Consider the following 13,828-nt stretch of genomic DNA (forward strand, 5'->3'; position numbering starts at 1 on the left):
TCCCAACAGGTGTAAAAGAAAGGGCATCTCTATCCTCCTTCAAAACCGCACTAAAAGAACACCTCCAGGCAGCTACAACCCTAGACTAACACCCTCCCCCCACCACATCCCACCTCCCCGGATTGTAAATAATCAAATGTAAATAATCAAATGTATATGCTTGTTCTTAGGCTTTCTAAGCTCACTATGTTCACCGCTCGTTGTACATATCCTACCAAGTCAGACCTACACTGTTTCAATGTCCATTTCTCAGATGATGCATTATTAAAAATTAATGATAATTACACTTAATTGAACGGTTTAAAAGAGGAGAAAACACGAAAAAAATGACAATTAAATTTTGAAACATAGTTTGTCTTCAATTTCGACTCTTTAAAATTCAAAATTCAACCGAAAAAAAGGAGAGAAAAACTAGCTAATTTGAATCTTTTTGAAAAAATTTAAAAAATAATTTATGGAACATCATTGGTAATTTTTCCTGATTAAGATTAATTTTAGAATTTTGATGACATGTTTTAAATAGGTTAAAATCCAATCTGCACTTTGTTAGAATATATAACAAATTGGACCAAGCTATATTTCTAACAAAGACAAATCATTATTTCTTCTAGATTTTCCAGAACAAAAATTTTAAAAGAAATTCAAAAGACTTTGAAATAAGATTTAAATTTGATTCTACAGATTTTCTAGATTTGCCAGAATCATTTTTTTGAATTTTAATCATAATAAGTTTGAAGAAATATTTCACAAATATTCTTTGTCGAAAAAACAGAAGCTAAAGTGAAGAATTAAATTAAAATTTATTTATTATTCTTTACAGTAAAAACAATCAATTTACTTAAACATTGATTTAAATTGTCAGGAAAGAAGAGGAAGGAATTTAAAAGGTAAAAAGGTATATGTGTTTAAAAATCCTAAAATCATTTTAAGGTTGTATTTTTTCTCTAAAATTGTCTTTCTGAAAGTTATAAGAAGCAAAGCAAAAAAAATGAATGAATTTATTTAAACAAGTGAAGACCAAGTCTTTAAAATATTTTCTTGGATTTTCAAATTCTATTTGAGTTTTGTCTCTCTTACAATTAAAAATGTCGGGCAAAGCGAGACCAGCTTGCTAGTAAATAAATAAAATTTAAAAAATAGAGGCAGCTCACTGGTAAGTGCTGCTATTTGAGCTACTTTTAGAACAGGCCAGCGGGCTACTCATCTGGTCCTTACGGGCTACCTGGTGCCCGCGGGCACCGCGTTGGTGACCCCTGCTCTGATGATTAACTTGTGTGATGACTGTATTATGCTGATAGCATATATTTGTACCACGAATTGAAAAACGTATTCGGGTGTTACCATTTAGTGGTCAATTGTACGGAATATGTACTGTACTGTGCAATCTACTAATACAAGTGTCAGTTAGCCATTGAAGTGTCACTTGTTGGCCCGGAAGGTGAGGCGTCGGTGAAAGCAGGTCGTTTTAGAAGAGAAGTCATTTACATAACTCATTAGCCAGCTGCATGTTGACATTTATCGCCAAAGAAGACTAGAAATAATCATGACAAGCAGTTACTACGGAGGAGAAAAAAAAATGCTGCAGAAGTGACCCTGTATTAAACCTTGAGTGTTAAAGTAGAAGTGCAAACCTGGCTCAAGGTAAAGCAGCGCTGTCACAAGTTGCTAAGCACTCCAGCTGGAAAGCTCTACATGGTTCCTCCTGTCATGAAATATTGATCAGTTCCATGCTTCTGTCAGCTGTGCTCTTACATTTCCACAGCTTTACTAAGAGCCTCTCTCTATAGGCAAATGTCTTTTCCTTCTTATTAAAAGGCGGGTTTTTTTTGTCCTCCAGGGTGCACGTATTTCGGCGTTTATGCAAAACAGCATCACGTCTATAAAAAGAGGACATGCAAACTAGACGAGGCACTTCCTGAAGGAATTGCGTGTGAATGTTCCAATGCTGAAGTTGAACTGAAATCCTGGACTTTGGAAATGGACAATTCAAAAAAGGAATTATGGGAAATCCAGGATTATTTTTTTTAGAATTGTTGAAGTAAGGAAGGGCAATCACTTACTGGAATCGACTTCCACAATATCAATCACCAGCAGAGTGGGTTTTAAGAATAGACTAAGAGGAGAAGTATTGCGGAAAGAGATTTTTCTAGATTGTGGTGGATGGTACTTTTTTCGTCACTTATTGGTACACTAATGTGTATATTTTAGGCCATTGGTTCTTTGTTTTATTTTTGCAAAAATATATATATATATATATATATTTATATTGCTCTTTTTATCTTTGGTATGAACAATATTATGTAAACTCGAAGTTATTATTATTTTTTTGGTTCTTCGTTGTTGCTATTTTTGTATTACAACATTTTATTATTTGATCATGTTGTACTGCATTTTAATCTTTTGTTTTGTGATTGTGTGATGTTTTTGCCTGGACCCCAGGAAGAATAGTCTCCACTGCGGTGTAGACTAATGGGGATCCTTAATAAACTATAAGTAGAGCACACAATTCCTGAACAGGCTGAATATTTTTGAAGTTGGAACAGTTTGAATCAGATGAAAAATGTGGGAATTGTGGAACTTTGAAGAATGTTCCATTGATTTCAATGGGAATTTCAGAAAAAATTGGGAATTTCGGGAAAAAGCATGAATGTCCTGAATGAGCTGAATTGGTTGGTGTTGGAATTGTTTAAATCGGGCAAGAAATGTTGAAGTAATAAATGGTATAAAGGAATTTGGGGAAAATCTGGAATTTTTCTTTAACTTGGAAAAAAGGATAGTTTGAATTTCCAGAATGGTGGAATGGTTTTAAGAATGTGGGAATTGTGGAAGTTTGAAAAATTGACAATTCATTTTAAATGGGAAAAATGAAGAAAAAAAAAAAAAGGAATTATGGGAAATCCGGGATTTTTTTATTTTTTTTTAGAATTGTTGCAACAGAGCACACAATTCCTGAACAGGCTGAATATTTTGAAGTTGGAACGGTTTGAATCAGATGAAAAATGTGGGAATTGTGGAAATTCCCATTGATTTCAATGGGAATTTCCCCAAAAATTGGATATTTCTGGTAAAGCAGGAATTTTTTTAAAAATGGTAAAACACTTGAATGGCTCGAATGAGTTGAAATGGTTGGTGTTTAAATTTTTCAATGTGGAAATGGTGACAGTTTGAAAAATGGCCAATTCATTTTGAATGGGGAAAAATGTCCCGGAATACCTGGAATTCTGGGAAATCTGGGAGTTTTTGGAATTTGTCAAGGTAAAGCCTGTGATCCCTGAATAGGCTGAACAGTTTGAAGTTAGAACGGTTTGAATCAGGTGAAAAATGTGGAAGGTAGAGCGCGACAAAATCTGGAGAAGAATAATAATAATAATAATAAATAGATGAATTGTGGTGTATAAAAGCATGTGTGAATGCTCCAAAAGCATTGATGTGAATTCGTTTTTTTTCTCTCAGTAACCAGAACGCTCTTTGCTTCTCTTCAGAGTCAGGATGGAAACGTGGTGGTGAGGAGCGACGCCCGAGTCTCCTCGCTCACGCTGAAGTACGTCAAGTACACTGACGCCGGACAGTACCTGTGCTCAGCCCGCAGTGCCATCGGGGAGGACGACAAGACAGCACAGCTGGAGGTCCGCTGTAAGTATTAGTCCAGTGAAACCTTCACGCTCCTCACATTGTACGAGTCGGAATTCCGAAAAAGATTTGGGTTCATTTTTGTTCTGAGCCTGATGTGGGTGCACATAGGGATGAGTTCCACCAGTGGGTTTGGATTTTACATTTTGTTCATGCTATGTACACCACAGACAGGTACCAGGGGAAACCTTATTGCAACATAGGAATGTAGGACACACTTCCTTCTCCTGGATGCTCTCACATCGAATACTGATCTTACTGTTGGCTTTTATTTATACATTATGCAGTTAACTTATTGTTACACTTGTATGATAATGTTAATCAATGAATTGCCTGTGCAGTTGCAGCTAGATTCTATTCTAGTCCCTTGTGCTCAACCCGAGTTTCACTGTACAGTCGTGGTCAAAAGTGTACATACACTTGTACAGAACATCATGTCATGGCTGTCTTGAGTTGCCAATCATTTCTACAACTCTTATTTTTTTGTGATAGAGTGATTGGAGCACATACTTGTTGGCCACAAAAAATATTCATGAAGTTTGCTTCTTTTATGAATTTATTATGGGTCTACTGAAAATGTGAGCAAATGTGCTGGCTCAAAAGTATACATACAGCAATGTTAAAGGCCTACTGAAAGCCACTACTAGCGACCACGCAGTCTGATAGTTTATATATCAATGATGAAATCTTAACATTGCAACACATGCCAATACGGCCGGGTTAACTTATAAAGTGACATTTTAAATTTCCCGCGAAATATCCGGCTGAAAACGTCTCGGTATGATGACGTTTACGCGTGACGTCACGGGTTGAAGCAGACATTTTGGAATAGCACGGTGGCCAGCTTAAGTTTTCACCACATAATTCCACAGTATTCTGGACATCTGTGTTGGTGAATCTTTTGCAATTTGTTCAATTAACAATGGAGACTGCAAAGAAGAAAGCTGTAGGTGGGATCGGTGTATTAGCGGCTGGCTGCAGCAACACAACCAGGAGGACTTTGAGTTGGATAGCAGACGTGCTATCCGACGCTAGCCGCCGACCGCACCGATGATCGGGTGAAGTCCTTCGTCACGCCGTCGATCGCTGGAACGCAGGTGAGCACGGGTGTTGATGAGCAGATGAAGGCTGGCGTAGGTGGAGAGCTAATTTTTTTATCATAGCTCTGTCGAGGTCCCGTAGCTAAGTTAGCTTCAATGGCGTCGTTAGCAACAGCATTGCTAGGCTTCGCCAGGCTGGACAGCATTAACCGTGTAGTTACATGTCCATGGTTTAGTTCGGTGTCTCCTGATAGTAGAAGTAATAATAGTATTGTTGATCTTCGGTCTATCCTTCCAGTCAGGGGCATGTTTCTTCTGTTTCTATCCGCAGGTAAGCTCCGAAGCTAAAGTGCTTCACCGATGTATTGTGGTGGAGATAAAAGTCACTGTGAATGTCCATTTCGCGTTCTCGACTCTCATTTTCAAGAGGATATAGTATCCGAGGTGGTTTAAAATACAAATCCGTGATCCACAATAGAAAAAGGAGAGAGTGTGGAATCCAATGAGCCAGCTTGTACCTAAGTTACAGTCAGAGCGAAAAAAAGATACATCCTGCACTGCACTCTAGTCCTTCACTCTCACGTTCCTCATCCACAAATCTTTCATCCTGGCTCAAATTAATGGGGTAATCGTTGCTTTCTCGGTCCGAATCGCTCTCGCTGCTGGTGTAAACAATGGGGAAATGTGAGGAGCTCCACAACCTGCGACGTCACGCTACTTCCGGTACAGGCAAGGCTTTTTTTTATCAGCGACCAAAAGTTGCAAACTTTATCGGCGATGTTCTCTACTAAATCCTTTCAGCAAAAATATGGCAATATCGCGAAATGATCAAGTATGACACATAGAATGGATCTGCTATCCCCGTTTAAATAAAAAAATCTCATTTCAGTAGGCCTTTAATATTTGCTTACATGTCCCTTGGCAAGTTTCATTGCAAAAAGGCACTTTTAGTAGCCATCCACAAGCTTCTGCTTGAATTTTTGACCACTCCTCTTGACAACATTGGTGCAGTTCAGTTAAATGTGTTGGTTTTCTGACATGGACTTGTTTCTTCAGCATTGTCCACATGTTTAAGTCAGGACTTTGGGAAGTCCTTTCTAAAACCTTCATTCTAGCCTGATTTAGCCATTCCTTTACTACAAATTGAGCTGACCCATAATAAATTTCATCTGACCACAGAACTTTCCTCCAGAAGGTCTTATCTTTGTCCATGGGATGTCAGATGAAACAAAAATGGAGCTGTTTGGCCACAATACCCAGCAATATGTTTGGAGGAGAAAAGGTGAGGCCTTTAATCCCAGGAACACCAAACCTACCATCAAGCATGGTGGTGATAGTATTATGCTCTGGGCCTGTTTTGCTGCCAATGGAACTGGTGCTTTACAGAGAGTAAATGGCACAATGAAAAATGATAGAGATGTCCGATAAATCGGCCGATAAATGCTTTAAAATGTAATATTGGAAATTATCGGTATCGGTTTTTAAAAGTAAAATTTATGACTTTTTGAAACGCCGCTGTACGGAGTGGTACATGGACGTAGGGAGAAGTACAGAGCAGTTGCGTCTCCCAGTCATGCTTGCCAACCCTCCCCATTTTCCCGGGAGACTCCCGAATTTCAGTGCCCCTCCCGAAAGTCTCCCTGGGGCAACCATTCTCCCGAATTTCTCCCGATTTCCACCCAGACATCAATATTGGGGGCGTGCCTTAAAGGCACTGCATTTTCATGCCGGCCCAATCACATAATATCTACGGCTTTTCACACGCACAAGTGAATGCAAGGCATACTTGGTCAACAGCCATACAGGTCACACTGAGGGTGGCCGTATAAACAACTTTAACACTGTTACACATATGCGCCACACTGTGAACCCACACCAAACAAGAATGACAAACACATTTCGGGAGAACATCCGCACCGTAACACAACATAAACACAACACAACAAATACCCGGAACCCCTTGCAGCACTAACTCTTCCGGGACGCTACAATATACACCCCCCGCCACCTCAACCTCCTCATGCTCTCTCAGGGAGAGCATGTCCCAAATTCCAAGCTGCTGTTTTGAGGCATGTTAAAAAAAATAATGCACTTTGTGACTTCAATAATAAATATGGCAGTGCCATGTTGGCATTTTTTTTCCATAACTTGAGTTGATTTATTTTGGAAAACCTTGTTACATTGTTTAATGCATCCAGCGGGGCATCACAACAAAATTAGGCATAATAATGTGTTCATTCCACCACTGTATATATCGGTATCGGTTGATATCGGAATCGGTAATTAAGAGTTGGACAATATTGGAATATCGCATATCGGCAAAAAAGCCATTATCGGACATCTCTAAAAAAGGAGGATTACTTCCAAATTCTTCAGGACAAGCTAAAATCATCATCTTGGGCGCAGTTGGGTGTTCCAACAGGGCAATGACCCCAAACACACGCCAAAAGTGGTAAAGGAATGGCTAAATCAGGCTAGAATGAAGGTTTTAGAATGGTATTCCCAGAGTCCTGACTTAAACGTGTGGACAATGCTGAAGAAACAAGTCCATGTCAGAAAAGCAACACATTTAGCTGAACTGCACCAATGTTGTCAAGAGGAGTGGTCAAAAACTCCAGCAGAAGCTTGTGGATGGCTACCAAAAGCGCCTTATTGCAGTGAAACTTGCCAAGGGACATGTAAGCAAATATTAACATTGCTGTATGTATACTTTTGACCCAGCACATTTGCTCGCATTTTCAGTAGACACATAATAAATTCATAAAAGAAGCAAACTTCATGAATGTTTTTTTGTGACCAACAAGTATGTGCTCCAATCACTCTATCACACAAAAATAAGAGTTATAGAAACTTTTGACCACGACTGTATGTGTTATAGTTTTTCCACACACGTGACATGAACCAGCAATAAAAGTACATGTATCGTAGAAGATGTTCAAATCCAAGCGACTGATTCAACCTGCAAGCTTTTCAGCGGGAGAGTGCGGCGCCAGCTTGATCAGATTTTGCGTGTCTACACGCCACAAAAATCGGCAGAGCAGAGTCAAAAGAGACGCTAACCTGGCGGCGGGGCTTAAGATACTGTATGCAGACTGTCGCCTGCAGGGCTTCATCTGACAGCTCACTGTTGGCGGCTCCTTGGTTACATTACCGCCTGCAATTTCTCCAACTGATCCCAAAGTCGAAAAAGGGCTGAAAATGGCTGTTCGTGCCTCTGACTTGTTTAGTAGCATTGATTTCTCACGGCTTCACACTTTTGCATCTACACACGAGGCACCGCAAGCTCTAAATAACTACAGCAAACACGGCTTTTGACGCCAATTCATGAGAAGTGACAAACCCTCCAATTTATCAATGCAGTTTTCTCGTTTCTCTGTTAACCCTTCAGCCATCTTAGGGCCCAAAACAGGCATTGCATGTGTTCCTCGTGTTATACCATTGCTCAGTTTGAAGGTTAACAGTCCGACATTTTGCCAGGGAGTTTTTCACAAGTTATTTTTTTTAATCAATTTACATTGTGTTTTTGATCAGTGGTCCCCAACCACCGGGCCGCGGCCCGGTACCGGTCCGCGGACCGATTGGTACCGGGCCGCACAAGAAATTAAAAAATTAAAAAAAAAATGTATTTATGAAATCAACATAAAAAACACAATATATACATTATATATCAATATAGATCAATACAGTCTGCAGGGATACAGTCCGTAAGCACACATGATTGTATTTATTTATGTAAAAAAAAAAAAAAAAAAAAATTTTTTTTTTTTTTTTTTTTTTTTAATACACACCCCCCGCTACCCCTACCCCCCCACCTCAACCTCCTCATGCTCTCTCAGGGAGAGCATGTCCCAAATTCCAAGCTGCTGTTTTGAGGCATGTTAAAAAAAATAATGCACTTTGTGACTTCAATAATAAATATGGCAGTGCCATGTTGGCATTTTTTTCCATAATTTGAGTTGATTTAATTTGGAAAACCTTGTTACATTGTTTAATGCATCCAGCGGGGCATCACAACAAAATTAGACATAATAATGTGTTCATTCCACGACTGTATATATCGGTATCGGTTGATATCGGAATTGGTAACTAAGAGTTGGACAATATCTGGATATCGGATATCTGCAAAAAAAAGCCTTTATCGGACATCTCTAATAATAATTATAGCTAAATGTAGCGGCCACGAGGGATAAGAATGGGTTTGTCTCTTGAATGACGCTCTTGTCTCCTGAGTAGGGTTCCAAAGGGGTGGAAAGTTTCCGGTAAATTTCCGGAAAAGTTTCACGGGAAGTTAAGCTCGGGAAGTTTGGGAATATTGACCATTTTTTGATTATTCAAAGTTGGACACCGTCCATGGGAATTAATGGGAATATATGGGGAATTACAATAATGATATATTATTGGGCACTTGTCTATATGCTGCTGCATCTTTGTGGCATGTTTGACGTAGCTCTTTGCACATTATTTGCAAATGTACACCGCCTTTCTGCCTACATTGGTTGGGGTGAAATGTCTCCACACATCAGATGGTGTACGTGGCATTATTCTGTTGTATTTATTTATTCTTGTAAAACACTAATGCAATGCCACACACAGATATAAATAGTCAGCTAAACAATTGGAGTAGTCTTTAAAAATATTTTACTGATGGACAAATGAATAGAAATAGGCTCGATGAATAAATGAACACTCAATCAGCAATCCTACATTCTTGTATGACAACAGAATGGCTAGCAGAACAGAAGGCAGAGGAAACTACACCTTTTAATTTAATATTTGCTAGTTGAACTTTACACATCACAAAAAAGGTCAATTCGGATCGCTAACGTTGTTAGCATAAATGAATGGGATTTAACATAGAGAAAATTAGCATTACGGCTGACAGAGAAATATTTTCGGTTCATTACGAGACTGTGGTGGTACATAAACCTAGCTAGCTAGAGATATTGGCCCCAAAATCATTGAACAAGTACAGGAACAGCTAGCTAGCTTGAGTGGAAGTCTGCTGGAGTAGTCTACAGTCATACAGTAACAAGCAATTACACCTCTATTACACTTAAATACCATAGATCAAATGTATTTACCCCAGTAATATCATTACACTTACCTGACTGGAGGAAGTCCTTGGGCTCAAATACTAGTGTGGTCTCAATAGCCCTGCTGTAGTGTGCAGCATGCTGGGAATTATATGGGCATGTGATGGAGGAATGCACAGTGCAGGGTTGAAATTCTACTGAATTTGCATGAAATCAGGTTGTTTTAGCTAATAATCATGCTGCAAGATCTAGCATGTTGCATTCAATGTTTATTACCATTAATTCCCATTGAAAGTTTCCAACTTTGAATATTCCCGGAATTTTGCAACCCTACTCCTGAGTGATGGCTGAAGTGTATTTATTTGCTTTGCAAAATAAGATGACTAACAAGTAGGGATGTCCGATAATGGCTTTTTGCCGATATCCGATATTCCGATATTGTCCAACTCTTTAATTACCGATACCGATATCAACCGATACCGATACCAACCGATATATACAGTCGTGGAATTAACACATTATTATGCCTAATTTGGACAACCAGGTATGCTGAAGATAAGGTACTTTTTAAAAAAAATTGTAAAATAAGATAAATAAATTAAAAACATTTTCTTGAATAAAAAAGAAAGTACAACAATATAAAAACAGTTACATAGAAACTAGTAATGAATGAAAATTAGTCAAATTAACTGTTAAAGGTTAGTACTATTAGTGGAGCAGCAGCACGCACAATCATGTGTGCTTACGGACTGTATCCCTTGCAGACTGTATTGATATATATTGATATATAATGTAGGAACCAGAATATTAATAACAGAAAGAAACAACCCTTTTGTGTGAATGAGTGTAAATGGGGTAGGGAGGTTTTTTGGGTTGGTGCACTAATTGTAAGTGTATCTTGTGTTTTTTATGTTGATTTAATTAAAAAAAAAACGATACCGATAATAAAAAAAACGATACCGATAATTTTCGATATTACATTTTAACGCATATATCGGCAGGCCGATATTATCGGACATCTCTACTAACAAGTGATGAACAAAATGAAATAACCAAATCAAGCAAAGTGAAGCGATAAACAAAACGGTGTGGCATCTTCTACTCCTGTCCTTCCTATTTCCTATGTCCTCCTCCACAGGTGTGTGTTGTACTTAACTACCTGAAAAAACACAACCACCTATGCCCCTGTGACCTACAATTCCCTAGGTCTAAAGACACAGCCACACATACACCGCTTCTCACACCCCTAATTCTGTCTCCTACACTTAACATGTATAAACTAACATGGACTTAATATACACTACCGTTCAAAAGTTTGGGGTCACATTGAAATGTCCTTTTTTTTGCAGGAAAAGCACTGTACTTTTCAATGAAGATAACTTTAAACTAGTCTTAACTTGAAAGAAATACACTCTATACATTGCTAATGTGCTAAATGACTATTCTAGCTGCAAATGTCTGGTTTTTGGTGCAATATCTACATAGGTGTATAGAGGCCCATTTCCAGCAACTATCACTCCAGTGTTCTAATGGTACAATGTGTTTGCTCATTGGCTCAGAAGGCTAATTGATGATTAGAAAACCCTTGTGCAATCATGTTCACACATCTGAAAACAGTTTAGCTCGTTACAGAAGCTACAAAACTGACCTTCCTTTGAGCAGATTGAGTTTCTGGAGCATCACATTTGTGGGCTCAATTAAACGCTCAAAATGGCCAGAAAAAGAGAACTTTCATTTGAAACTCGACAGTCTATTCTTGTTCTTAGAAATGAAGGCTATTCCACAAAATTGTTTGGGTGACCCCAAACTTTTGAACGGTAGTGTAGACTAAACATCACTCCATATTCTCTCCTGCTCGCTAGTGTTACCATATCTGAGTTATTGTGTTGAAATATGGGAAAATAACTACAAATGTACACTTCATTCACTAACTGTGTAGAATAATACATTGCATAATGTTCAATATAGAGAACACTCAAACCCTTTATTTGTTCAGTAAAAAATACTGAAATTCAATGATTTAATGCATTTCCAAACAGCTAAAATGATGTACAAAGCAAACTACAACATGCTACCCAAGAATGTACAACAATTATTCTCAACGAAAAGAGAAATCAAACCTCAGAGAAAATGTTTATTTTAAACATTTGTATGCACGTACGACATTTAAAACAAGAAAATATGGTTTTGGTTTAACTGCGCCAGAATACCACGAGCATAAGTCTCAGAGCTTTGATGAGCGTAAATGACTTCAACTGCCATTAAACCACTGAAATGCAATGATAATGATCTTGTGCAGTTTTACATTACATGGCAGATTTATGCTGTCTAACAGACTTGTGTGAACTCTATAAGTCAGCCCAGTCCTCACTTAGTTTAGCACAGTAGCTACTGAGATCTTTTTTTGTCAACTGTTTCAAAATCCATGTTTTCATGAATGATTGACCTAATCAAGGCTGCAATTACCTAACTTCAAAAATGTTGCCTATTTTGCATTTTCCCATTATAAAAAAATGTTTTTTTTTGACAATAAGGCCACAGAGCATTTGAAAAATAAAAAACTACCGTATTTTTCGGATTTTAAGCCACAGTTTTTTTCATAGTTTGGCCGGGGGTGCGATTTATTTGTGAAATTATTAACACATTACCGTAAAAATATCAAATAATATTCGAGGAAGAAGATTTCATGGGATTTAGCGATTAGGAGTGACAGATTGTTTGGTAAACGTATAGCATGTTCTATATGTTATAGTTATTTGAATGACTCTTACCATAATATGTTACGTTAACATACCAGGCACGTTCTCAGTTGGTTATTTATGCCTCATATAACGTACACTTATTCAGCCTGTTGTTCACTATTCTTTATTTATTTGAAATTGCCTTTCAAATGTCTAATCTTAGTGTTGGATTTTATCAAATACATTTCCCCCAAAAATGCGACTTATACTCCAGTGCGACTTATATATGTTTTTTTCCTTCTTTATTATGCATTTTCGGCCGGTGTGACTTACACTCCGGAGCGACTTATAATCGGAAAAATACGGTACTAAAAACTTTATATCAACAGGTAGATCTGCAGTTGTTAAAAACATGTCATGCCTTGTAGTAAAAAGAAAGAAACAATAAATATGTATTGGGGACGGCGTGGCACTATTGGGAGAGTGGCCGTGCCAGCCACCTGAGGATTCCTGGTTCGATCCCCAGCTTCTACCAACCTAGTCACGTCCGTTGTGTCCTTGAGTGAGACGCTTCACCCTTGCTCCTGATGGGTCGGGGTTAGGGCCTTGCATGGCAGCTCCCGCCATCAGTGTGTGAATGGGTGAATGTAGAAATAGTGTCAAAGCACTATGCAAGTATAACCCATTTACCATTGCTGACTTATGAGTGGATCCCTTGTGTAATGTTCATATTGTTGTTACTCAGCCAGCGTTTGTGGGTCTGATGGACCCGTTGCATTTTGTGGCTTTTAATGCCTCACAATCAAACACTTTTATGGTAAAATACTGAACAGATGTTTATTGGGATAAGGTCCATCAGACCCACAAACGCTGGCTGAGTAACAACAATATGAACGTTGCAGGGAAAATGTATCTGCCAGTTTCTGCATCCCACCGGGATTCTTCTTTTGTGTTTCTGCACCTGCGGTTCCCACACCAGGTTGCAACGTTGTTTGTCAACACTGTCTGCTCTCATTTTCTCGCACATTTCACCCTCTGATGTTCTGTGTGCCTACACCAGGGGTGTCCAAACTTTTTCTACTGAGGGCCACACACGGAAAAATTAAAGCATGTGGGGGCCATTTTGATATTTTTCATTTTCAAACCGTAAAAAAAAATATATAGATTTGTTTTTGGTTTTTTTAACCTTCAGGGCTCTCAGGGACCATAAAGGGTCTAAGTCAGGGGTCACCAACGTGGTGCCCGCGGGCACCAGGTAGCCCGTAAGGACCAGATGAGTAGCCCGCTGGCCTGTTCTAAAAATAGCTCAAATAGCAGCACTTACCAGTGAGCTGCCTCTATTTTTTAAATTGTATTTATTTACTAGCAAGCTGGTCTCGCTTTGCCCGACATTTTAATTCTAAGAGAGACAAAACTCAAATAGAATTTGAAAATCCAAGAAAAT

The 13,828-nt window shown here is 38.6% G+C and overlaps 1 protein-coding gene across 6 annotated transcripts in view; it reads left to right on the top strand.

Annotated features, from left to right (window-relative positions):
• Positions 1-13,828, top strand: part of ncam1b (neural cell adhesion molecule 1b) — a 286,896-nt gene that overhangs the window by 203,788 nt on the left and 69,280 nt on the right. For all 6 annotated transcript variants that reach the window (XM_062059916.1, XM_062059911.1, XM_062059914.1 and 3 more), the window contains one exon: positions 3,483-3,633. In XM_062059916.1, coding sequence (XP_061915900.1) covers positions 3,483-3,633 — 151 coding nt within the window. The remainder of the gene's footprint in view (positions 1-3,482; positions 3,634-13,828) is intronic.

This window comes from Entelurus aequoreus, linkage group LG10 (genome assembly GCF_033978785.1).
Source record: "Entelurus aequoreus isolate RoL-2023_Sb linkage group LG10, RoL_Eaeq_v1.1, whole genome shotgun sequence".
Classification (NCBI taxonomy): Eukaryota; Metazoa; Chordata; class Actinopteri; order Syngnathiformes; family Syngnathidae; genus Entelurus; species Entelurus aequoreus.